Source organism: Myiozetetes cayanensis, unplaced genomic scaffold (genome assembly GCF_022539395.1).
Source record: "Myiozetetes cayanensis isolate MyiCay16 unplaced genomic scaffold, myiCay2020 scf5-8, whole genome shotgun sequence".
Classification (NCBI taxonomy): domain Eukaryota; kingdom Metazoa; phylum Chordata; class Aves; order Passeriformes; family Tyrannidae; genus Myiozetetes; species Myiozetetes cayanensis.
This window is the reverse complement of record NW_026087742.1, coordinates 111,895,668-111,922,868: the sequence shown is the minus strand read 5'-3', so window position 1 is coordinate 111,922,868 and position 27,201 is coordinate 111,895,668. Positions and strand designations below refer to the sequence as shown.

At 46.3% G+C, this 27,201-nt stretch overlaps 1 protein-coding gene across 1 annotated transcript; it reads right to left on the bottom strand.

Moving 5' to 3' along the window:
- Window positions 1-9,834: 9,834 nt before the first annotated feature.
- SIK1 (salt inducible kinase 1) lies at window positions 9,835-21,966 on the bottom strand. The gene is made up of 13 exons (XM_050332109.1): window positions 21,456-21,966; window positions 20,595-20,711; window positions 17,888-17,951; window positions 17,518-17,679; window positions 17,119-17,243; window positions 16,881-17,004; window positions 15,695-15,918; window positions 15,303-15,452; window positions 14,533-14,655; window positions 14,049-14,274; window positions 13,081-13,356; window positions 12,322-12,553; window positions 9,835-11,518 (listed from the first exon to the last, which is right to left on the bottom strand). The coding sequence occupies exons 1-13, from the start codon at window positions 21,597-21,599 to the stop codon at window positions 11,098-11,100; spliced, it is 2,388 nt and encodes a 795-aa protein (XP_050188066.1). The 5' UTR covers window positions 21,600-21,966; the 3' UTR covers window positions 9,835-11,097.
- Window positions 21,967-27,201: the final 5,235 nt, after the last annotated feature.

Here is a 27,201-nt window from a genome sequence, read left to right as displayed (position 1 = left end):
TTCCATCCATAAGTCTGGGATTCTACGACAAGACCTGAGCCAGAAGAGGGCTGGGGCAATGTCACAAACGGATACACCCAGATTATGTTCGTTGGAGCTTTGAGTGACCACACTGACCTACGTGTTGCATGAATGACAACTCGTATTTTTGAAACATTTTAGTGCAGAAGCTGCTTTTCCGTCACCCATAGATTCAGGATTTGACTTTGTGCACCTCACCACAATCCATGTCCTATTTACAGGGCGAGGGAAGAGAGCTGGGACACTTATGCCAGTTAGTTGTTCTTTCATAGCTAAAATACTTCATCTAGACCCAGCTCACTGGCTTCTGGGGCCTTCCAGATTCGCTCTTTTCTTCTACAAGTGTTCAATTTTTTGGGCATTACATCTGGGATTTTTTGGGGGAAGAAAGTACCCAGAAGTCTACTGATCATAATCAGGATCAACAAAACGTAGGCCTTTCTCCCTGCATTCCAAATTAAAAAATGCTTCATTGAGCTTCTTGGTACAGAAGTAAATAAACAAGCAACAGGATTGAATGACTTTAAAAAACAGGGATCATCTTGGTTTATAATAATGCACACAATCCACCTGAGAGATTTTAATACTCTTAGTATCAATGTCATCCCTTCAAGGATTTTAATTCTCAAAGAAACCATCCTCTACTCACATGAATACAATATCATCATGGGGAAGCAAACACATAGTCTCCAAGAGGTGGGAGAGTTATCATTAGACATTCACTGCCTTATCTCCTTAAAAATAATGCTCTTGTTCATACCCATGCATGCACATGCCTGCATATCACTTCTGATGGCTCAGCCAAAAGTCAATCCCCTGAACATAAACGAGGCTTCAAACCCACCTGTAATTTCTCTGAGTTCCTTTTCCTGCTCTCCTTCACCTCTCCAAGGAAAAGGGATGGAGTGCCCCACTTCAAGCCTTTCTCTGCTCTGTCATCACCTCTGTTGCCCTCCATCTATCCAAAAACATTGGAAACCACTGGTACCAAGTACTGCCCATCACACTGCAGCAAAGGGGTCCATCCTGCCTGTGGTTCCCGCTCCCATCACTCACCCCTGCAGAGAGGGAAGAGCTCAGCAGCAAAGTCCACTGGGAAAAGCCTTGAAAAGCCTTATTAACCCCTCATTACCGGGCAGGACTGACAATGTGCAATAATCAGTGAGTCACTTAGGCAAAGAAAGAGCTCCTGAGAGTGCCACTATTAATTCTGGGAATATAATTTAGTGTGATACCCAGAAATCACACTGATTCAGGCTCTGAATGCAACACAGGGAGTTCAAAGCACACCATGTACCTGTGTGTTTGGGCATACAGGTGCACATGTGCATTCCCTCTCCTGATGACGCCTGTCCAGGCAGGGGAAGGGAGGTGAGCTAGTCTGTACTGCTGTGGTTTGACTGGGCACGTCTAAAGCCGTAATCACATCTGAACCCTCACCTTGCCCTGCCACACACCAGCCCTGACCAGCATCCTGGAGGGGCAGCCCTCGTCTTCCACTGCCACAGCCACCTCCTGACACCAGAACACAAACACCCGATTGCTCAGGCATCTCAAAACTCCGCCCTTCCCATTGGGCTTGAGGAAACAGCAAAGTCTTCTGCAAATGTTCAAAAAAACAGAGGTGGGCATTTAGCAATGTCAGGAGCCCTTTAGAATCACACCCTCACCTATCTGGGTTAAAATCCAGCGCCAAAAATCCCACCTGTCCTCAATTTTGAGAGCTCTGGTCCTTTAAAAAGGTGGTCCCTTCTAGACCAGCCACCAGCTTGGCCCCCGGGGGAGAGAGGCTGGAAGAGAAGGCTGGGGAGCTTTCCCTGGCTCCTGCTGCAGCACAGCCGCTGCTGCTGGCACATGAGGATGCCAGGAAGAACACAGCTCATCTCTGCAGAGAGAGGGAAGGCTCCTCTTTAACACTCCAGCCAAGTCCTGTTCCGATGATGCAACTGGGTTTGAGCAGGCAAGGGAGTGACTGGGACGGTCTTGACAGGCAAGGTCTTCTGCAGAGTGCAATTAGGAGCTGCTGTCATTTCCTCATCAGCTTTGGCAACAGCTCACGTGACAGGGGAGAAAACTGGTAACACTGGAAGCTTTTATCCTTTTAGTGAGATTTCATTCCTCCAGTGAACAATATGCACCTGAAAGTATGATCTCAGAGATCACCAACTCAGGTGAGAGCCAGCCCAGTTCACAGGCAAGGCTTTTTGTGATGTTAGAAGCTCATCAGCCTCTCTGCAATGAGATCCAAAGCAACCTAAGTCCTGGACCAACATGCTGGACACCAGGAAAAAGCCAAATAATAGCACACAGCAGGGAATAAAAATAATCCCTGGCCTGCCCACATGAATCCCTGCAGAGCAGGCATTCATGGCACCTCGAATTCAGCAGCCAGCAGAACCAGTGGAAGAGGTGCTCCTGGGGTGCCTGGCTCTTGCTCTGCTGTGTGGAGAATCCATGTTTCAGGGCATATCTTGCCCTGAGGAACTCGTTAATCCTGCTGGCTCGAGGGCTGAATGCAGCCAGTGACTTGATTGCATTTACAGTGTTAAGCCAGTTATTGAATCCAATTAGTGGGGTCCTGCATGCAGGGAAATGGATCCAGAGACCAGGAAGGTGCTTATAGGCTTGCAAAACAGAATCTATGCTGAAGAATGACCAGGCATTGCTGCATCTCACAGTCCCCTGACAGGGGGCTGGACCTGGCAGAAAGTGCACGTCACAGCTTGTGAGTAGCCCCAAAAAGTGCCAAGATGGGCCTCTGTGCAGAAAAATGGCTTGCTTCCTTCTGAGGACAAACAGTAAAGTTGTGACAAAAGCCCCATCATCCCAGGCAATTTCTCCTTGCTCCCAAAGGTCCAGCAGCAGGTAGAACCTTGTAGCCCAGTTGCCACAACATCTCCATCACAGGTTCCTCCTCCTGCTGCCTGGGACCATCCCAGCATCTCCCACCACCTCTGCCACTGGTGGATGGCAGTAGAAGAGACCCCGGTATTAAACGAACCAAAGCTGTCCAGAGAGCTGCTTCCACCGACAGTAGGCATCAGGGGGAGAGCAGGATTCCTGTTTCCCTCCTGCAGCTCTGATGCTCATCTTCCCAGGCTGAAACACGGCATCTCCTCCCTTCCCTCTGGGGAGCACCTTGGACTCAGCTGAATGGGACCTCCTTCCAAGAAGCAGTCAGAGTGCAAAGTGGGCTGAGTGGCCTGAAGTCATTAGTCCTGTCAGACCTCCTGTTCCTCCCTGCTTCCCACCACTCTCGTGGGAACACAACCCACCGGGCCAAGTCCTTTGGGTGCTGACGACTCATCGCGTCTGTCTTTGGTGATTTACAATAGAGACCTGAGTAATTAAGAACCAAAGCCACATTTCTCTGTCAAAGTCATTATGAAGACATCGCTGTAGCCTTTTAAAACCGTCTTAACTAATCCACAGAGAAGCCTTTTCTCCCTCCAGGACAGAGAGACATCATTTCACTTCTATGCTTCATTGAATTTAAAGTGCACAGGGAGTTTTTAACCTTCCTAGCCCAAAACTGAGTACCCCAGTTTTTCTCAGACATGTCAATAAAGGGAAAGCAGTGACAGTCATATAAATATCTGTCTGATCTGTCCAGCATTGCAGTCAATTTGGTGTCTCCATGTCCTTGTTCCTGTTGTGCGCTCACTTTTCATGAGTAGAGAGCAAAAATGTTCATGGAAAATGGATTTCAAAGGCATGAGAATAAGTGTTCTCGGAAATCTAATTTTGCATTTTCAATAAAATCATCTACTACCATACAAGGGTTGAGCTGGAAAAACCCAAGAAGACACTCAGCTGACCACTGCACAACTACTTTCACTGGGTCCAAAGAACAGAAAGTGTGAATACATCCCAGCAAATGTAAGAGTAATCGTGTTAGGCAAGCAGGAAAAAGCAGCTAAGATCAAATGATTAATGACCTTCCTTTTTCATTTTTATTTTTTGGTGGCATGAACAGAAAGGTTTAAAGCTCAGTTTCTGCAAGATGTTGCTTGCAGGAGGAGATCTGTTTGGAAATCCAGCAGGTGCCTGGGGATAATGGGTGTGAGAAGCCCTGAATATCCACCTGCCTGTTGAGTGTGTAGACGAGCTCACCAAATGATAACATCATGTTACCTTACCAGGAAATGGGAAAGAAATGATCAGCAAGGATAGGCCAAAAAAAAAAGTACTCAGCTAGAATTTCTGAAATCCCTTCCAGCTCTTGAGTAAGATATTTTTCTTGTCACAGAATAAACCAAAGACTGTTAAAAAAAAAAAAGCACTGTTGCCCAGGGTAGCAGATAGGGACGTAAGACAGGAGAACTAAAAAAGCACCCCGGTATGATACAGGAAAAGCTCCATCAAAAATAATGAACCTAAATTCACTGCCTCAGTGGCTGGAGAAATAAGGATGAGATTGTGTGGCTCTGGACATCAGAGCCTTAATGTGCTGTTAATAATGTTTATACCATAAAGCAGCATCGCTGCATTAGCTTTGATTTAGCAGCCCCAGTTTACATCAGCTGAGGAAGAGATCCATAAATTCAACTCCACGTCTGTAAACACGGTGAAGGGAGAAAGGCTTGGTCATGCCTGCAGGGCACAACAAGGGGCCTGCTGGGCTGACCTGGGCACTCCCTGGTGCCCACCCGGCCGTCAGGGCTTTGTCACCTCTCTGAGGTTCAAAAGGGACACGTGGTCTGTGTGCTCAGCCTCTGGCCCTGCAGACCCGTCCATCCACTCATTGTGGTTCTGCTCCACTCCATGCCCCACTCCAGCTGCACAGGGGACGAGCCTCAGAAACTCTCCGGAACTCCAAGTGTCAGTAGGAGAGATTTCAGGATACAACAATAAAAAGTAATATTAGCAGATTGCTGGGACCAGACGGTTTCACTCAAGAGCTCTGAGGGAACTCAGACTTGAAACTGCTGACCTATTCAGCACAATACCACAGCAGCTGTTGAAATGGCGAGGCACCACAGGAATGGAAGGTGGCAAATGTTACATTCATTCTTAAAAAGGGCTTTTAGAGGTCATCCAGAGACCTGTGGGCTGGAAAGCCGGGCAAGGCTTTTTGACAGAAAGCAGTAACAAAGAGCAGAATAGCTTAGATAGAGTGGGAAAGAGCAAAGTTTGTTAAGTGAGAGCTCAGGCATTGCAAATCCATTCATGTCAAGATCTGAGCAACTTGACATACTCATAAAAAATCCAGCTGCAACCAGGTAGAGAGTAATCTCAGAAAACTGAATGACAGGATGATGAAATCACCTATGATATTTGACAGCAGCAAATTAAAAGTGAGGAGTGTGACAAACGCCAACCCAAGCCATACAAAAACCATCAGGGGCTCTAAGTTACCATCACGCAGGAAGGAGACCTCAGTCACTGAGTTAGCTGAAAACTCCAGCTCAACAGGCATCAACAAGGCAAAAAAGAGCTTTAAGAATGACTTGAGAATGATGAGAGAGTGAGAAAGTGACTCCTTCTGGGGTATCCTGCCTCAAACACAGGGTGCAGCCCTGCATGCACCAAGGGGGATGTAGAAGAACCCATGAAGATAAGAAAGAGGTGGCACAAGAACATGTAATGATTGGCAGGCTGACTACAACAGAGTTCTTGGTCACCTCAGCTGAGGAGGGATGTGAGAGAGATCCTGACAACTCATGAGCAGTCTGGAAGTGTGAACAGGAGATCATTACTTGTTGTGTCTTCTATCACAAGGGAAAGGCAGCACAGCCCAGTCTGGATGTCTAATGCAAAGAAAAGGAAGTACTTCTTTCACACAATGCGAAATTGAATTATGACACTTGTTGCCACAGGATGCTGTGAAGGCCAGAATTGTAAAAGAATTCCAAAAGGGGTTAGCCAAATTCTTGGAGGCTCGACCCATCTGCAGCTGTTAAACACAATGACCCAGATGCCAGTCAAAAATTCTCTTAACCACAGTCTGCTCTCTACTGAGCTGGTAACGCCACGAAGGAATTGTGCTATGCTTGCCCTGTCCTTACACCCTTTACCTCAGAGTCTGCTGCTGAAATGAGCTGCTTGATTAGCTGGACCCTTGGTCTGGGCCGCTATCACTGCATAAGACATTGTATATGGCATGTTTATTAAGAAATTGGAATTTATTGCAGGTGATGATCACGTTCGTTCACCTCACGTGAAAGTTTTGCCTTTGGCAGGCTTTGGTATCTGATGCCTCGGGAGAAATGCATTTCTGCCCTAAAAATCTCTCATGCCCCTGTCAGTCTGTACCAAAGGCCAGCTCTTTCCTGATCTCCCTCAGCTGCTCTGCTAAGTCCATAAACCATGACAGTGGATTACCTTTATCATTGATTTAACTGTCACCACTAAAAGTAGTTAGCAGTCGTGAAATAAGCCAGCAAGTGCATTTGAAGCAATGTCCTCCCGGGGCACATATTTCCTTTTATCAGTCTTAAATTAATTCCCCCTCATTGCATGACATGTGCCTTAATTCTCACTTTGCAGGGTGAGTAAAAAGGAAGCACCGATCACTTTCCATCTCCTGCCCCATAATTTTGTACGTTCAACCGCTCTTCCCTTCTGCTGCTTCTCCCTCCCAGCTGACACAGGCCAAGATTACACAAGGATGGCTTTTTCCACGAGGAATTCCTTTCCTCACTGAGGTGTGACTGCTGTGCTGGGCACAGCGAAGGAGAAGGTCGTGGATCTGGGGTTAAGTTGTGCATCACCTGCCAGAGGGCAGGAGGAGAGGGGCAGGTGAGAATCCCTCACTCCTGTGGCTGGACCACACTGGCACCAGAGCGCTCAGCTCAGTGTCTGTGCTCAGCTTTCTCAGTGCAAAAACAGCCTGTGTTTTTCATTACTGCCAGTCTGGCATCTTCTGCCAGCTCTAAGATTTTCCTTTTTTTAAAAAAAAAAACACACCAAAAAAAACCAAACCACAAACCCAACAAGTTTTGATCATTCACTGCTGGGGTTGTGCAAAACTTGCCAGCATCTGTTCCATCTGAAAGGCAGGGAAAAACACACTGATCCCGGGCTGGGAAAGAAAGGAAAGGAACTAGGTACCAAGTTGTAATGTGAGAAATGAAGCCAAGAAAAACAGCATCTTGAGAGATGTTAAAGACAAAAACAAATGCTGTAAATGGGAGCAGAGACAGATTTGAGAGGAAAGGCAGGAAGACAGTGACTAAAGCACCGAGGGTGAAGCACTGTACACATGGAAACGGAGTCCAAAATCTCAGGGTTTCTTTGTCCTTGTTTTTCCTAACATTTCACAGAAATCATGATGCTGTCAGGATCCCTCTATACCCAAGGGTCAGTGATGTCAATGAAAGCTGGTGGAGCTGCATCCATTAAGAAGCAACTTTCTCAAATTTCTCCGAATTACTGGAGTTTAAAATATAACGTCCTGAGAACCAAGTTGAAAACAGCAGTTGGGGGTTATCCTTAAACGAGGTCATCCTAAAGCCTAATAAATGATAATTCAGAATACCTCCATTATATTTTAAGAGTTGCAAAATTCCTAACTTTGGATGGTCACATTGAAAACAAAACCCTCGAAAAACATGGGCATGACACTTTTCTACCAGTTCAAGAGTCATGGCAAATGCACAGACAGCTCTACAAATTCTCTCTCAGCAAACAACTCCTTCAGAAAGCAAAATAAGTAAATATTACTTCTGTTCTCCCCTGCCCCCAGGTTTTATTTAGCTTTTTGGATTTACCTTTCCATCACTCTCCTTTCTTTCAAAATGTGGTAGGTGATTTGGAAATAAAAACTTCAGAATAAGGATCAATTTTTTAATTATTTTTTTTCCCCAGAAACCCCACCACTCTTTGTTTGCAGGAATTTTTAATTTTTTTCTGAGTGTTTGCCAGGTCAAACTAAAGCTGGCAAATCTTTAGGGGTCCCTTTGCAGGTTGAAACCCTTCCTTGCCCTCATTCTGACTGCATGAGCTGAATATAAAGCCTTTTCAGTAGTTTTTTTAATTCTCATGTTATATTTTACAAGAGAAAAGCCACTCCCCCCCCAATCCCCCCCACCCCCTTGAATCTCTCCCTCCCTCTCTCTGCTCTCTTGCAGTGACTGCCTTAATCTGGCTGGGGCCTCTCTCAGCTGAAGGTGACACGGAGGGAGCGCCCATCTGGTAGCGACTAAAACCACGCTCGGCCATCTCTGTTACTGCCGGCTTTTATAACCCGATTACCACAGACTTGGGTTAGATTCAGACAGATTGCCTACCAGCGAAAGGCTCAATATCCCATTATCAGATTTGTGAGCCCGCCATTCCTCTTCATTCGGGATGTAACAGAAGGTGTCAGGAACGTCCTACGGGCCTCGGCTTTAAAAACTGGTCCCAGCCGCGCGAGTTACGTGAGCATCGCTCCACAGAACCATGTGCAGGACAACGATTTTAAAACATTTTTCTTTTTTTTTTTTTTTTTATTATTTAAATATTAAATAAAACACATCAACTAATCGTTTTGGTGTACACCTCTCATTTTAACATAAGAAATAAGATGATTGTTCAGTCATGATAAAAAATAAAATATACATCTCAATTAAACCAATCACGTAGTGTCTTTAAATACCCTATTGCATTGCAGTCTGCAGAACAGCACTGTCGAGATATCTACAAAAGAACCCAGACTTTTAAAATGACCTCTTTCTGCTCCAGCAATAATTCCAAAGAGGTTCTACAGCAATTGGAAAAGAAGAAAAAAAAAATACTATGAAAGTAAAGTGCTTGTCATTGCTCAGGACAGGAAACAAAAGAATCTGTGGCCTTTAGATCCATGGCATTAAACAAAACACATATTGAAGAGGAAATTCTGTGGTTTAAGTACGTGTGCTACCCCTTGCAAAACCGAAGGCAAAGTTGCTGCTTTGTGACGAGCTGGTTTCTTCTTGCCCTCCTCTCCCAGCCATCCCCATGCACTCTCTTTTTTGGGTTGGGGTTTTTTTGGGGGGTTGTTTGTTTGCTTGTTTTAAACTCACACTACTAATGAGCATGAGACTTTGGTGTTTTCTCTGCTGCAAGGCACCACCCATTAACAGGAGTTCAACTCGACCAATTTTCTCCCACTTTGAAGCTTCCAGACCATGGAGCAGCAGTGGCAAGCCTGGGATTCACCAATACAGACACATGGGTACAACACACAGATAGAGGTTGTTTATGGAGAGCCACAGACAGAGCCACATGACATCTTCAACCCTTCCTACTCCCACCAATTAACCTGGTCAATCTTTGGCTTTTTTCTTAAGAAAAAAAACAAAACAGAACAAAACAAAAAAAAACACCAAACAAAACAACAAAACAAACAAAAAAAAAGGTCTCTATATTATTTGCAAATGCATAATACTGCAGGTTGCATGAAGTCAAGGTAACTTGAAGGCACCCTGTGTCACACTAGAGAGATGGGTCCTTTAAGCATTTAAATGCAGCTATTTTCTGACGTTCAGATGGCAGCTTCCAGCCAAGCTGGCTCACTCTCTGCTCACCTGCTTCCAAAGTTCACACGCACTCCTTGACTCATTTCTGTAGGAGCACAGCCTGCTCTCCCCTTCATACCCAAGCAAAACCTCTACTGACACCAACCGAAGTCATGGTCTGCCTTGGAAGGGGAGCTGGGGTTTATACCAGAAACATAACATAAGCATATTACAAAATATAAAAAATAACTAGTGTTATATAGTTTTCTGCTTCCTATTTATATACATATACAGCATTAAAAACCATACGAAAAAAACACCTATCTAATCCAAAACCTTGTTTTGCTAATATGCCAGAAACAAACCAACCAAAAACAAACACACCCAAAGATTGTGCTGTTTTACTCACTTTTTAATGCAGTTTTGTTCAGAAAAAGCTGTACTCCGTTAGAGTAGAATTCTGTTCTAGCCTATTCCTTTTGTCTTTGTCAATATATAATTATAACCTCAATATTGCACATTTCCCCAAGAGTCAGTTCTGTTTGGACCCTGATAATGAAATGCATAAAAACATAATTAGCAGCTGAAATAACAATGTGCAGCACTAAGAAATACCCCTCAGGCAACTTTGTAGGCAACATCCAGGAGGGGCTTTTTAAAAAGAAAACCCTTCCCATCACCCCACTGGTACTGCTGCTTCCCTCCTCAGTGCCTCTGCAAGAATACGAATAAACTTAAGAATTTATAAAAAGATTCCTAAAGATTATCCAGACCAACAAAATATATGCACGTGTGCATGTGTGTATATGTAGACACACGCCACTCCTAAACAAACATTCCTGCAAAAGACCAGGCATTATGCAATTTGGATCCTGATACCAAGGGATACAGTTTCAATAGTTACTGCTTCTGTACTAATTAGAAGGGCACGTTAAGCTTTTCCAGCTGATGTATCAAGCAAGAAGTTCACAGTTTTCATTTAAAGTGTGTGTATCTGGGAGGTGAGGAATGGGGATGTTTGTTCCTTTAAATAAGACGAGTGTTAACAGGAGGGAAAGAAAAAAACAACAAATGGCAATGCTTCCATTTTTGTCTCCTATGAATGCATAATGCTGCATGCCACTGGTTTTCTGTTTATTTTCTTTAAAAGAGGTAATCATCTTCACAAACCCATAAATGAATATTGTGAAAAAGGGAGGCTCTGGTCCCTTCTTTGAAAAGCCTCTCCCTGCTGTGTCACCACTACTGACAGCTGCTAATCTTGCATAACAGCAGAGCTGTATTGGTCTGACTTGAGTACAGTACCGAAGAGTTCTTCCCCAACCACATCCCTCCCTGTCCCCACAAATGCCCCACCCATCTTCCCCATCATTATTTTTCCTTTAAAAAAAAAAAAAAAAATTTTTTCAGTTCCTATTCGTATTTGTTCAGTGCAAGAATAGTAGAAGCAAAAAAAAAAAAAAAAAAAAGACATACATATTGCTTGTTTCAGTCCTATAAAGTTGCCAGCTTTCCGAGCCAGACAGCCTCTTCACATACTTCAAAAAAAATTTTATTGCTTCTGAGAGTCACGCTCGTCCACACGACGCCAGGCCAGCCACACGGAACGGTGGCGACAAGTCCTCCCCGACAGGAGCAGCCAGGGCTCTCTCTCTCACTTGACCAGGACGAACTTCCCGAGCCGGCTGGAGGTCAGGTCCTCCATCTCGCAGTCCCCGTGCTGCAGAGCGACGGCGTCGTAGCCCGGGGACTGCGCGGGGAAGCTCTGCTGCTGGGAGAAGGCGGCGCCCACGGGGGAGGCGCTGCCGCTGATGTACAGGCGCGTGTCCAGCAGGTGAGCCGCCGACGACACCGGGGACACGCTCACGCCGAGGAAGTGGGGCTGGAGCAGCTGGCTGCTGCCGGCAAAGGCCAGCTCAAAGGAGTTCTCCCTTTGCAGCTCCGACAGCAGGATGGAGTTGGACGCCTTGCAGGTGCCTGGGCTCTCCGGGGAGGGGACGCCGTTCGCTGCAGGTGTCTGAGGAGTCTGGGGACAAGCTGTCTGGAGTAGCTGGTGGTGCTGGAACTGGAGCATTCTGGAAAAAAAAAAAAAAAATGCCAGGGTGGAAGAGGTTAATTTGCATTGCTAGGATGGTTTAATGCCTTTCTCCTTCATTCCTTGTCCCTAACCCTGACCATAATTTTCCCCTTTGTTTCCTTCTCTCTATCAAACCTCTCCTTACCCAGCCAGTCTAATCAAATCAAGCTGCCCATGCCAGGCCAACCTGTTTTCACATGGCTTTTCCTCATGCTGGAGAGAGCCACTATCCCCAGAAAGTTTATCTAGTCACCACTTGGCCAGCTAATAATAGATGTTCTAAAAGACAACGTGTGCAGATAAACCGGAAGCTCAATTTTCCATCTTGCTTCTATGGGAATGAAGAGGTGCCACCACACATGACATTTGAGGCCACTGGAACTGTGCCTCCTTTGTGGGCTGTAACTTTTCCAAATTACAAGGTCTCACTTCCTTGCCATGAGAAAATTACAGGAGGAGGCAGAGAAGGAAAGAAATCATTCCCAAAACTAACAAAGAAAAACACAGCTTGCAATGGGGAGAGGCAATGCTTTCCCCCCCCACACTACTAAATTGCTTCTGAATTCAGCAACCTCCAAATATTTGGACGTTGAGATTTTCTGAGTGGAATTGCACATCCTGTGGTACGCAGTTGGGGCAGGAAGCCACAAAGGAAGCCAAGCAGTTCTACCTGCTGCCACACAGCAAAGATGGAGGACAGGAATCCCCAGCGACCAAACCCCTAAACTCTTCGGCTTTACCCCTCCTCGCTTACCCCAAACCAAAGTAAACCCCTCGAAAACAGGAGAGCTCCTCCCTCACCTCTGCTGCTGCAGCACCTCCTCCAGGAGGCTTCTGCCCTCTCTGCTGCTCCCAGTGCTGCTGTACAGGCAGGTGTTGGGCTGTGTGTGTTGGAAGGGGCTCATGCCACTCCTCGCTGCCCGAGATGAGGAGGACTGACACACCTGCCGAGCAAAGCCTTTGATTTTATTCAGGCCGAGGAACCCCTTGGCTCGAGCGTTCTTCCGCAGCTGCTGCCTAAAAGCCTTCAAGCCTGTGGGACACGAGGAAAAGAAATGCGCTTTAATCCCCCTCAGCACTCACCTAGGAGCACACTTTACAGATCAGCCTTTCTAGAGGGCAGCTCCCTTCACGTGTGCTGGAGGAGACCAAGACTCTTCAGTTCACATCCACCCCTCTGCCTCATAGTCAGGGAAGGATTTAGGTGACAGAACAGGGGTTGGGACAGCAGCAGATGGACACACACAGCAAAGGAGAAACCTGACAGAAATCATGACGTTGTGCATTCCGTATTTTAGGAGGAAGGTGGAGCCTGCCATCCCACTCACGGCAGCAGAAATATCTCCATGGGCAGGCTCAATCCGTATCTGGGAACTTTTCCTCTAGGCACCTCCCTCAGGGCACCCAACCCTCCCTCAGGGACCATGAATACAAGAGGCAGAACGTCCGGCCTCAGCACAACAAACCGACACGGACACGCAAGGATCCCTGCATCCTGCCCTTTCCTAGAGGCTGTTGGAAGGCTGCAATTCCCCAGCAACGAAGCAAGGAAGGCATTACCTTGAGTTAATGAGGTATCAGATGCTCGCCTTCCTTCTTGGAAGCTGACAGGCAGGAGAGAAGCGCCTCCCATGCAGCCCTGGGCTTGTAACACCGGAGCGTCAGACTGGGAAGTTAGGAAGGGCGACGTCATCCTCACTGTGGCCGGGCTCCCCGTCATTACTTGACCTGCCAAACAGCTGCTCAGGGCCACTGAGCTGTCATTTGAAGATGAAGTAAGGCAGCTGTCTGAACTAGTTCCCTCTGTGGGGCTGGCAGAAGAGGAAATGACTATACCTACAGAGGGCAAGGAAGGAGAGAAAGAGCATTCCCAAGATGAGTACGGGAAGGAACAAACATGACATCAGAGCCTCCTGCCCACCTACACTGGCACTAATAAGCAGCTGCGAGCTGGAGAGGTGTCCAGCAACTCGTGTTGTTGCAGGGCTTGACTCCAGCAAGGGGTCATCAACAAATAACCTTAGTTTGGGCTCCTGTCCAGCTGGCAGGGCTCTGCCAGCAACTCCAGCCTCCAACCAGGCCATGCTGGATCAGGCACACAGTGTCTCTTCAGCAACACCAGGATTATTGTCTTGTGAACAGTTGTGCTTGTTTGGTTGGTTCACAGGGCCCGGCTATGTACTAAATACAGTCAGCGATGAGTTTTTCGTTAAGTTCAGGCACTCCCTCCTCCCCTGGTACAACAGCAGGAGCAAGCAGACAAGGCTTCTGTCCTGCTCGTGAGAATGCTCCCTGCTGAAGTGATTTAGATGAAACACAACAGCACACCTTCTCTTCTTTAAGGGTTATGCTTATCTGTGGGAAGACAGGACTGTGGAGGGCAGAGCACAGACCTCTTTTCTGGGCTTTCCTATCCCAGTCAAGGTAAAATCAGCATATACTCCCTAGGCATTTGGCCTCTATGGCACTCCTTCTCTCTTCTTTTCCTCTACCTACGGACACCCTTCATCTCTCCCAGACTTACTTACATGGAGGGGCGTGCTGGTAGAAATGGGTGGTCACTTCGGCCAGCGTGTGCCTCCTGCTGGTGTTGCTAGGGATGCGGATGGGGTGGTCATACGCCTTGATTTCATCCTCCAGCTCCTTCTCTTGCCTTACTTCCTCGCTGATGGTGGTCTCCAGCAGGCTGTTGGGGGAGATGGAGCGGTTCCGGAAGAGCCCGTTGAAGTTGGTATCCACAGGGAAGAACACAGGCTGAAAAACACATCGTCAGATCACAGACTTTAGGGTGTTTTGCTTGTTTCTGCACTACCTTTTAACACCCTCGGCAGTCCTTCATGCCTTCAATAGAAGTATTGTTTGAGAGGCTACAGTGACACCAGGCCCAAATGCCAAACAAAAGATTGGAGGGAGAGAACAACAGTCACAACCCCCATTCTTTTGGATTAGCGGAACAATGGGCAGGGGGAGGAGGGTGGGAAAGTAACACACAGTCTAGCTGAGAACACCAACCTGTAATGGATTGCTTATATCACAGTCCATTTCTGCCTGCAAGGATGGCTGAATCAGGCTCTGAGGTTGCTGGTAAAGCAGAGATGATCGCAGGGTTTCGCTAGAGAGACTGTCCTGAGGCATCTGGAGAAAGAGAGTGATGCACAGAAGCCATCACATACACTGCAGTTCCACATGACTTTTGAGACACTGGAGGCTCCAAGAATTTCAGAGCCACCTTCCCTGCAAGCTTTTTCTTTGTACTTTCTATGAAAATTACCAAAGCTAATCCATCAATGCCAACACAAACACAGAACTCCTTCTGCTAAGTTAGGCAATTTAACTGGAAGTGCAATTTTAAAAGGCACCCAGACCACACTTGAAAGGGGGTGGGAGTGAGGAGAAGAAAAAGAATGTCAGAGAAACACAAGAACTGACTCATGGAGTACTTCTGAGGATCCCACAGGGTATGTAACAAAGAAATGTTACCGAGCCATGCTCAAGAGGACAAAAAATGAGAAGTCAAGTCTTCTGGCTTATTATTGACCTGCACTGGAGGCAGACCATTCTTTGGACCTATACCCACAGTCACTTCTTAGGAAACAGGACATAAGTATTCAATCAGCCCCCTGCTGAAGAACAGCAGGCTGTGTCCTATCAGACGGCACCAACACCAGAATTGTTTTTTTCAAGAAGCCTGACAGTGACAACCTTGTACTTTCCCATCGCAAGCAACAGAAAAAAAAAAAGGGATCCAAAGGACACATCTTTGTGCCAGTGCCTTTCCTCACCTCAGCGTTGCTGATCTCGGAGCTCCTGGGCCGTTGCTGGCGGCCGGTTGCCGGACGACTGGACAACTGGCTGCTCCGGTACTCCTTGAGGCGCTCCAAGAGCAGGTAGTAAATCGCGGCAAAATGGTTGTAGCTGCTGTTCTGCAGAGACTGGGAGACATTGAAAGGACCCTTTTGAGTTGCAGGTCACTCAGGATACGAGCAGCCAAAACTCATCACTTAGGCCTCGTAACAGCACACTCAGAAATCAAGCAAAAATCCAGAAGGGCAGCGAAGATTTTACTGTGCTGTGACACCGGATCAAGGCCAGTCACTGCATGACACACATATGACTGCACCACTGGAATTCTGGTAGTCACTGAAGATGTATCTACAGGGCAAGCACTTCTCACCTCCACAGTCCTCTGCCTGTCGATGCCAAGCGTTTGCATGATCCCAAGGACCTGCTCGTTGTAGTCACCCAGGTTGGAGTTGTAGTTTTGCATGGAGAAGGACAAGGACTGCTGCTGCTGAAGGGATGGGTCAGCCTGCATCCACTTGTGCTGCTTTATCTGGGAAATGGTTATCCGCTTGGTTGGGTCCACAACCAACATCCGTCGGATTAGTGTTTCACAGTCTGGATGACAAAGACAAACTCATGAGCAAGGCGTAAAAATAACAGCCCAGCCCCAGGTCACTGCTAAGAACCCTTCCCAGCAACAGTGTGTGATGTCTGTGAGAACACGAATTAAAGGTTTTCTGAGCAGCTGATGCCTGATCTGACCGTCAGATATTCCAAACAGCACAAGAGATGTCCCCACATATACCACAAAAGCAACATGTCACTACAGGAAATAAGGCTGCACTGGGTATTGGCACGTTTCAGGTGGCCTTGCACCTTGCACAAGAGCTAGTTTTGAGAGGATACAGGTTTAATGTTGCTACATCCACATAAAATAGGTGGGAATTTAGTACAGAACCCCATCACATACAACTTCCTGATCCATATATACTGCTTATTCATTTATAACCAGGAAATCAAAGCTGTTCATGGCTATGAATGATAAAGGTCAGACTTTGTAAGATAATTTTCACGTGAAGACAGAGTTGTGTTCACTTGTTTTGAGTCCAGATCAGAGAGAGGTAATAATATTCTTCAGTTCCTTTTTCTCATCAGACTGTTGGGACTGCTCAAGAAACAGTGCTAAGTCCCACTATTTCTGCTCCCCTTGGCAGCACAGTCACACTGGAATACACCCCTCTGCATAGCTAAAATATCTTAGAACTACACCCATCTCAGCACTGCAGGCTAGCCTCATTAAAATCCAGTTTTCTCTCTTTTGTCAGTGATTATTTCTCCAGCTAGGATGTCAGGTATTTCTGTAATCCATAGGGATACTCTAAGAAAGGAAACACCAGCCTTTTAGATGCACCATAAGGCAGATCCCAGAAAAGAAAACGTGTGCAACCAGCCCCTCAGCTCTAAGTGCTGCCCCACAGAAATTACTGGATACATAAAGTAATTCCCAGCTGCAAACAGGACAGCTGTTCTTTTATTTGTAGGACCTGTTCTAACATTAAGGATCTGGAAAAAAGCACCTTCGGACATGAAGTATGGGATGCGGAACCGCCCCTCCAGCACTCTTTGCCTCAGAGTTGGCAAATTGGGTCCATCAAAAGGCAGAGAACCGCAGACAAGGACATACAGTACCACCCCAAGGCTCTGTCAACAGAAAACAGCACAGCATATGAGTGACTCCAGGAAGAACAATGACTTTGGAAGCCCACAGACCCTCACGCAGCGTGAAATGTGGTTTTTGATTAATAGCAAGCTCACCCATATATCAAGGTGAGGTCCTTCATATTCTTTGCCTTCAAAAACTTCTGGAGCTGCATAGGGTGGGCTTCCACACCAAGTGGAGAGGGGCTCTCCCGACTTGTAGAAGTTTCCAAAGCCAAAGTCTGAAACGAAGGTAAAAGTCTGGGGTAGGACAACCACACACTATATATTTCAGAAGTAGCAAACGATGTAGAGAAAGGAACAGATGTGTTGTTTTGTTCTCTGCCTATTCATTCAAGCTATTTTCTTCTCTTTGGAAAATACGTTCTGAGAAATATCAGTAACCTTTGTCTTATTTTCACTCAGCATAAATACATTTATAGGATCACCCTAGGGATACTAAATTTGAGTACATGCCTAGTGTTGTTTATAGAGTAACCTCATATTTCTTATTACCTGCTAACTTGATATTCATGTTGGCATCTAGCAGAAGGTTCTCTGTCTTGAGATCCCTGTGCACTATGTGGTGGCTGTGACAATATTCCACCGCTGAAAGAATCTGCCAGAACTTCTTCCGTGCTTCACTTTCACTCAGGTGCCCGTTGGAGGTCAGATGATCTGCAAGACAAAACCAGAGAGGCACAGGATTTAGAAACGCCTGGAGGAAATTCTTCATAATCCTGCAGGTGCTGTGCTCGCTGTTCGACAGCTGATAATGCCAACCCTGGATTTTTAATCAGAATATACCTACAATTCAGGAATTACAACAATAAACCCAAGATTTTCTAAATCTAAAGAGCTGCTAGATCCAGCAGTGAGGACTTACCAAACATTTCTCCATTCTTTGCAAACTCAGTAACAATGTACAGCATATCCTTTGTCTCCATAACCTGTGAAGACAAAAAAGGACATGATTTAAAAAACAGCAGAGGTCTGCAATTTCATTCATTTCTCAACGTGTATTCTCACACATATCAGTTCAATTTTTTATTTGCCGTGGCAGCTGGCAGTAAAGGCAGCTAATTTTGCACCACAGTGTTCTCTCCAAGCACACTGATAATGAAAAAGATAACAAATCAATCCTTATGTGCCTACACTATACAATGGTTTCCCAGGCCATTGTTCTTCTCACCGTTTCCACACCACCCAATCTCCATATGATAATAGATGAGCATTTCGATAATTTCACACACTTCCCTGAACTCCTCTTTTGCTGAAATGTGCACATACAGTTTTACAGTTCTCTTGTTGTATGCTGAACATGCAAAGAACACCCAAAGTTCATCTAAAGTTGTCTTTGTTTCAAGGCTAGTGGGGGCTCAGATCAGCAGAAATAGCTGCAACTTGGACAAATCAAGAAGGAATATCAAATCCCCCGCTCCTGCTTGGAGTTGGCTGGGACAGGTCCAGCCTCCTGTGCAAGTGACAACAGGTTGCTGTTCGTGTAACAGCAGTGCTTGATGCACATCAACAACTGTCAATGTATCAGCCAGAGTTCACCTATCAATCTAGTATCAACTTGCTTTGATATTTCACAATTTTGTCCTTAGGAGTTAAAAAAAAAAAAAAAAGAAGAAGAACCAAAACCTTAATGATGAATGAGAAATGCTGAGCACTTCCAAATTCATCTTCAGTTACCACAGCACACCTTTCAAACACTGCGTTTCCGAATTTAAAAAAAAACCTTTCCCCAGAAACATTTCCCTCTTAAGGAGCAGATGCTTTGTTTTGGAGCAGGAGGCTCACAACAGGTTAACAATCAAAATTAAAAAAAAAAAAAAAAGGGCCAATACTACTTCAAAGGCTGTAATTTCCAGGCTCCTAACATGTAACCTTTTTCAAAGACTCTTGTCCTCCCCTCACTACAAGTACACACAGACACGAAATGAAAATAAACAAACAGGGAGCAAAGGAAGAGAGGTTCCCAGTTTCAAAAAACTGAAGGAAAGTGTTCTGGGAAAGTTGCCAGCTGGATGAAATTAAGACGTGGTGCTGAAACTAAAACAATGATGAAATAATACAAGAACACACACCCTACTTTGGTATGTCATCTAATTCCATCCCTGCTTCTCAGCCTCCACCAAACAGGTAAAGCATCAGTTACAACAACAAAGAAAAGAAAACTTCACTGAAGAGAAATTATGGTCCACTACCAACGTCATTTGCTCCATCAAGTGAAGTGGTTCAACTAGATGGAATTTAACCTGCTTTTCTAAACGCTTCGAAATAGTATTTTCACCCGCATCATTCCACTGAAATGAAGTCAACCGAACTGTTAGAATGTTTCTGTATATCCTAAGCTGCCCCATGGGCCGTCATGACGTCAGCTCTTAACACAGAACCATTTTTGTTATGATGGCTAATACTATAAATACAAACACTTCGTGTGTGTCAAGGTCTTCAAAAATAATGCCTTGCCTAAGCACCTGCCTTACTAGCTCTTTAGCCTTACACGTTAATTAAACTTCTTTTTTTTTTAATTTCTTTTTAAGCTAACAAACCCAACAGTGAGATCACAAGTGATAACAGTATTTGCTACTCCACAGGGACTTTCAGACCTGCTGCTTCATCCATCTCCCCCTCTCTCCACCCTGCCCTTCCAGACAGGTCCAGACAAGCTGATACCTCATCCCTGCTCACAGCAGGGGCTTGGGACTGGATGACCTTTAAAGGTCCCTTCCAACCCAAACTGTTCTATCATCTTCTTCTTAAATCCACACAGCATTATTTAAGATGATTAAGAGGAACTTACACCAAAGGCTAATTAGATCGAATATTTAGAATTCACAAAGCAGTCCTCGTGATCCCTGTGATCCTGCTTTCTGCCCAACACAGTAATTTGTTCCTATGGTTAAAACTACCCATGAGTGCAGACACTGAACAGATCTGCAACAAAATTCATGTTATGAAACTCTACAAGGTCAAAGATATTCAAAATTCACTTTCAAAACTACACAAAGTAGAACAGAATAACCAAACAGGTCGTTTTTAAGTATATTCTAAGATACCAATATTTACCACCTTTTATTTTTTTTACTAATTTATTCCTTATATTAGAATTCCACTTATATTTTCTACTTAGATTAATTAGGTTTAATTGTTTTTGATTTAAATCCCTTCTGCTTAAGGTAAACTCAACTTTTATGCTTCTTTCTCCACAACCCTACAGGAGTTTAAGCCTTCCTCTTATCAAAAGCCCGTAAGAAGTTCCAGTCTTCTAAACTGGAAAAGCAGAGGAGAAAGGAAAGGCAAGGTAATCACAGAAGTTCAGATAGCCTGCTCCTCGATCCCAAACAAACATCAGCCTGGTTTTAACTGTAAATTTTACAGCGCATTTTGTCAAAAAGCTGTCTAAGGTACCAGGGTCTTGTTCAAAGAATGAAGAATTTTAAAATACCCCATTTATTTCAAATGGTTTTCGAAAAATATTTCAATATCCGTCCTCTCTGCAAATATTAGATGTAAAATCATGTGCAGGAGAGGAGCACAAGTGTACTTCATCTGCGTGCTGCACTCCAAAGGTGAACTCTTACCTGATATAGCTTGATAATGTGGGGATGATTCAAAAGCTTCATTATCTGAACTTCTCTATAAATCTTCTCCAGATTGCTTGGGTCTAACCTTGTTTTGTCTATTATTTTTATTGCAACCTGCAGATTTAAAAACAACCCCAGGTATTACAAAATAGGTACTCTCACTGTCTAGATACCTTAAAAAAAAACAAAAAGACCCCCTGAACAGACACACTACTCACAAAACCCAAGTAGCTTTTAAAGTAGCTTTTAAAGTACAGACTTGACAAAGCTGATTCTGTTTTCCTGAACCACACAGAACTCCCAGCACAGAACGTTTTCGTTTTTCTTTTCTACGTCAAAGGATTATACATAAGGTAGTGAACAAAACTGCAGAAATTAGCACTGGACAGGATTCTGCAAATCTTTTAATCTGTCCCATGCAAGGAAAAAACAGATTCCTCTAACAGACTATTTCCTACTGTGGTGACTGATACGATTTTGACATGCAGTAGAAATATAGAAACGTCTGCACTACCCATTAATAAATTATTTCTGCGAATAACACCCCAAGTTCTTTGTTCTTGAACGAGAAAAAAACCTAAACCCACAAAAAGTCTTCCGAAGACCCTTAACGTGTCGGGCTTCTCAGCAAACTGAGTGTAATTCAGTGAAGGTACCGTAACACTCAGAAATGGGGTAGTTTGAGGTTGTTGGTTTTTGGTTTTTGGTTTTTTTACATATATCCTTGCTCGGTTTTAATTTTACACGCAGCGGGAAAACTTGAAGCTCCGAGGAGCAGGACGCCGCATCAGATACAGCCGCGGGTTCCGCAGCTCCGCGGAGCCGCCGCGCCCCCACCGCCATCCCCGGCGCACCCACCTGCGTCTTGGTCACCCTGTGCCGGGCCAGCTTGACCACGGCGAAGTTGCCTTTCCCCAGGGTCCTCTCGATGTCGTAGAAGCCGACTCGCAGGGGCCGCTGCGCGGCCGCGGGCGCCGAGCCGTACTCCGACATGATCACCATGGCTCAGCGCGGGGGGCGCGGGCAGCGCTCGCCGCGCCTTTAGGACGGGAGCATCCGCGCTGCCCCGCGCCGCTCGCACCCGCACGGAGCACGGCACGGCTCAGGCGGGCTCTCCGCGCCCCGAGAGCCCCGTCCGAGCCGCCGGCGCTGCCGCTCTTGCCCGCCGGGGCGGCCGTACCTGGCGGGGCGATGCGATGCGATGCGATGAGATGCGCTGTGTGCGGCGCAGGGTGTGTTGCGGGCGCGGGGTGCGTGTGCGGGCGGGTGTGTGTGTGAGTGTTTGTGTGAGTGAGTGTGTGTGTGTGCGCGCACCGGGGGGCAGGCGGGACCACGCGGGATGTCCCGGCCCCCCGCCCTTTCCCGGCGCCCTCCTCCATCCACGCACACCCCGCCCTCCCTCCCTCCCTCCCCGCCCGCCTCCTTCCCCCCGCCCACCGCCGAAAGCCGAGACGGGCCCATTGACGTCACTTTGACGCCAGAAGGACGCGGTCCCGGGCGCGGGGCTGAAGGGGAGCGAAGGCACCGGGACGTTGCCAGGGAACGGGCGGCGCTGACGCGGGCGCTGATGGAGCCGTCGCCCGGGAGACCCGGGGGGGCGGTGACGTCAGGGCGGAGGGAGGGAGGGATGGGGTGGGATGGGGTGAGGGGTGTGCGGGAGGGGGGTGTCGTTGGGGGTCTCCTGCCCACCCCGTCCCATCCCGTCCTCCCGCCGGGCTCGCTCCCCGCCGGGGCGGCCGCTCCCCGACGGAGCGTCCCCGCAGCGCGGCTGCGACCACCGCGCCGCCCCGGCGACAGCTCCTGGCCCTGGTGGCCCCCGGTGACCCCCGGCGGGGGTGCCGGGTCCTGCTGTCCCCAGCTACAGAGGCACTCCCAGCCGCGTGTGTCGGGGACACCGACAGGGACGGTCCCGCTGGTAGCAGGAAAAGTGCGGCTGCAGGCGCTGCGGGGGACGTTTATCCCCGATCCCTGTGAACGCCCACCCTAGTGGGCACCACTAGTGCCGGTGGTGGGACGCTGACCCGCCTTCCCCCGTGCAAGGACGGTTTCCCTGCCCGTGTTTTCCAGGGTGTGATGGAGCGGGGAGGCTGCTGCCGACCAACCCTCAAGGGCTGAGGCCACCCCGGCGTGGGGACAGCAGCCCTCTGGGTCCACCAGCTGGGCACAGGCAGCAACACAAGTAGTAATAAAGAGCCCATATGTAATCACAGGATTATAGAATGGTTTGGGTTGGAAGGGACCATAAATATTATCTCGTTCCAAGCCCCCTGTCATGTGCAGGGACACCTTCTGCACACCAGATTGCTCAGAGCCCCATCCAACCTCGTCTTGAACACTTCCAGGGATGGGGCAGCCACAACCTCTTGGGCAACCTGTTCCAGTGCCTCACCACCCTCACCAATGCCTCACCACAGTAAAGAATTTGTTCCAAATATTTAACCTGAACCTACTCTCTTTAAGTTTGAAGTCATTCCCTCTTGTGCTGTCACTACATGCCCTTGTAAATAGACTCTCTCCATCTTTCTTACAGGTTCCCTTCATGTGCTGGAAGGCCACAATTAGGTCACCCTGAAACCTTTTCCAGGCTGAACAATCCTAATTCTCTCAGTCTTTCCTTGGAGGAAAGGTGTTCCATCCCTCTAGTCATTTTGGTGGCCTCCTCTGGGCTCCCTGCAGCAGGTCCATGTCCTATAAATATACATGTAGCCCTGTGATACCATTGCAACCTACTCCTACATTCAAAATATATCTGCAGTACCATTATGTCTGGTGAGTCTGGAAGTGAGGCTTGGGAAGTTTTCCTTTGGCACACCAGGGCTGAAAGAGGTTGTTTGGGATTGAACCTCAGCATCCTGGAAGCTGAGACTCCTCTCAAGGTCAAATGGGAAGCAGCAGATGCACAGGGCTCTAACATGCAAGTCTTCAGCCGTTACCCTGCAGGTGACTAAAATATTTGTACATTTGGAGCCAAATTCCAGTTTAGCCACAAAAATAAGTCTTGAATGATGACTGCCACATCTGTTATCTTCTTTATTACAGTCGGTCAAGGCTCTTTTCAGACAGGTAATTCAGTCATCTGTTGGGCTTCTGACTGGAAAACTGTCCCTCTTAGTCTGAGCCCCTCGCCTGTCACAGCCCATGGCACACTGGGCAGTGACTCTCCTCTTCCACCCCGGGACACAAAATTTGGATTTGTCAGACTGCTTGAAATAAGGTGATGCTTTGGGTGGAAGAGGTGTAGCTCTGCTTCACACTGAAGATTTCCAATCAATCAGTAAAAATCTCTTCAAAGAGAAGACTGAGGGGGAATCTCATCCATGCATATAAATATCTCCAGGGTGGGTGTCAGAGGTTGGTACCAGACTCTTTTGGTGGTGCCCAGTGACAGGATGAAGACCAAATGGCCATAAAATAAAACACAGGAGGTTTCACCTCAACATGAGGAATAACTTCTGTACATGGAAGGTGGCAGAGCAATGGAACAGGCTACCCAGGGGTTGTGGATTCTCCCTCTCTGGAGACATTCCAAACCCACCTGGACATGTTCCTGTGTCACCTGCTCCAGGTGACCCTGCCTTGGCAGAGGGGTCAGACTGGATGATCTCCAGAGGTCTCTTCCAACCCTGACTATTTTGTGATTCTGTAATTGTTTTCACCTGTTGCTGGTGGTCTCCTTAAGGTCCATATATGACTCCTAAAGGTCTCAGGAGGGACCCTCTAGGGGAGGAAAGCGACCTTTTTGTCAGCTTTTGTAAGTTTAAAGGTGGGATGAGGAAAATGTGGTGCTCTATATAAATCAAATACGTGAGCTGTGCGTCATCAATGCACTTGAGAGAGATCCATCAGGACGTTTTAGTGGAGCAAGCAGGACTTCCCCTGCTTCCCTATATATCTATGAATATATATCTATATATAAAATTAACTCTTTTGCTTGTGTTCCCTGCTGTTATGTTAGTGCTAGTCCTTTGGCAGGCCAGTTACACTACAGGCTCTTTCTCCTACAAACACAGAGGAATAACACCTGAAATTAACCCCCAGACTTTCTCTGTACACAAAAATCATGCTGTCTCAATGCTTGTTTTCTGTGTGCAGTCAGGCTGGCAGTCCTCAGGGCTTGAATGGTTCTGAGGGAGGCAGTGGCTTGCAGAGCTGGTGGCCAGGAGCTGAAGGACAGGAGCTGCTTACATGGTGTGACCCAAGTCATGGGACTGCTATGGCATGTGCTGTAAAAGGGGTAATAGCACACAGCCAGCCCGGGCTATTGTAGCATTCAATTAGTGCTTACACAGTGCCTTGAATAACTCACATAAAAAGCTGACTTATTATTATTGTTGTTATTGTTATTATTAAGCTAACAGTATGTTCTCTGTGGAGCTCGTGAGGAGAAGGTGACGCACAAACAGCACATACAGTAGCAGCTGCATGTGAACAGTGCCCCAGGAGTTATAAAGGAAAAAAAATTACCTTAATAATGGCTCCTCTGCTGTGGTGGGATTTTCCTCCCTTTAATTATAGTTGCTGCTTTCATTTGAAATTGATTAAGTGTTTTAGGATGGCAAACAGAGCTGGTCTTTTTAGAAGGAACACTCAAAGACAGACAGTCCCAGCTAGGAGCACAACATTTTTATTTCTTTTTAAAGGACTCAGAATTTCTTTCTTCCCAAATGGCAACAAGAGGACTGGAGTTGGTGCTCGTGGACACCTGTGCCACGGGACTGCCTCGAGAGTGTCAGACCTCACCAGGGGAGAATTCACCATCCTGATTTTAATTAACTGCAGTAGATGGAAGAGGCAAGAAGGACTAGCAAGTGTTGCTACCTGTGGAAGTTGCAACCTCTGTTGCAAAGGGGCATTTAACATCTGCAGTGAAGGAGAGAGCACCAAATTTTTGAGAGTTATAACACTTTTATGATTTTCTGGGAGTTAAAAGACCTCCTGCATCTATTACTCTCAGCAACCTTTTGGTATTCCTCTTCCATTTTCATTCATATGAGTCACAACAGCTTCCAGCAGCACTGCACAGTTTAGGTAGTGTCGTGTTTACATGGGTTTTTCCTACCACTTTCACTGTGAACACTGTGAAGGCATCACAAACCTCTTACACAATCTTGTTCTATCACTTCACAGAGGTGCTTCTGTTAGGAAAGGTTGAGGCTTTTGCAATTTCTGCTTTAACACTTCTGCTGCCCTCTGGTGTTTTGGATATCCTGAACGAGGGATCACCTTGGATGATTCTCTGACATCCGTGGTCGGGAGAGGTGTAATTACAGAGCTGGCTCGTACACAACCAGGGTAGAAAAGTGAGGAAAGTGAGGAGGAGGACATTCCAAAGCGTATCCACAAGGATGTTCCTTTGATTTCTCTGGGAACAGGGAGAAGCTGGGAGGACACAACTGCTCAGTTTTTCCATTGCAGCAGCAATGTGCTCTCTCCCTAAGGGTGGCATGATCTATGCATGGGAATATACATGGAGACTGATGCCTTCCAGAACTCATCTTGCAGATTGTTTCCAGCAATTCAGTCTTCAGTCGTTTCACTCAGCATTTTCTATCCATTTCAAAACAAACTAATGACAATAGCAACTTTCTTCGCTTGGCAAAAAGAAAACAAACCAAGAAGTGGAGTCATTCCTTTCTACCCATTTCACCCCCTACAGCTGAAGTCAGCCTGGATTGGTATGGCAGGTTTGCTGGGGCACTACTTACTGTACAGCTGTGGGTTTTTAGCTCAGAAAAGTATCAGTGTGATTATTTCGAAAATCAGATTTGTTGGTCTATTTTACACAATTTAATCGAGTAAAACCTTGCTGAAGTCAACAGAGTTGTCCTGGTCACACCAGGTTAGACTCTGGCCTAGGAAAAAAGTAAAATGGAAGGTGTCACATTACAAAAAACATAGTGACATTTGAAGTAAAGAAGATGAGGTAACCAACTAAAATACTTGTAGGCTTATTTTAAAGACAAAAGCATTATCTTGAAAAAAATGGTGCATGACTGTTTCTAATACAACTTCAAAGTGCCTTTGAATTGAAAAAATCCAGGCTGCCACTGCAATTTTGGCAAAAATACTTTAAAGCTAGCATGTCCTTACTGAGGCACCACAATGGTATGCAGGAATATATTTCAGACCACTGGAATGTCTTTGGTCATAACATTGCATCACAGTTACATAATTACGATCACAACAATGATCTTTTGTCATTAAGGTTTATGGCATTTCATAGTTAACGAGACAATGACATTTCACTGACATAATGCATTGAGCTTGCCCTGCAGAATAAAGGGATGTGGACCTTCTCTTCACCATTTATCCTTATCCAGGGCTAAGAAATAGCTTTTTAAAGGGTCACCACCAGGTAGGTTTGGGTTCTTTACTTTCCTGCGTATAATGTGTTAGAAAATCTACTGTTAATACCAAGGCTGTGACCGTCTTTGTTTGTATAAAGGGAAGTACAAACACTGAACAAACAAGGTGGTCTGTGCCCTTGAGAGTGTCTCTGGTTCAGTGTAATCATTTCTCTTCTGTGTTTGTCACTCTAATAGTTCTGGGGCACATGAACCTGACTGACAACTGGCAACAAACACACGAAAAAAATTATGTAAAA

Bases quoted from the DNA above. Each gene is read 5' to 3' on its own strand.
- SIK1 (XM_050332109.1), bottom strand. From the start codon at position 21,599: ATGGTGATCATGTCGGAGTACGGCTCGGCGCCCGCGGCCGCGCAGCGG. The intron at 14,275-14,532 runs GTTGGTGTTCTC...TGTGTTTTTCAG, and splicing joins ATATAAGCAATCCATTACAG to CCTGTGTTCTTCCCTGTGGA. The intron at 11,519-12,321 runs GTGAGGGAGGAG...TTTTTTTTCCAG, and splicing joins GAGGTGCTGCAGCAGCAGAG to AATGCTCCAGTTCCAGCACC.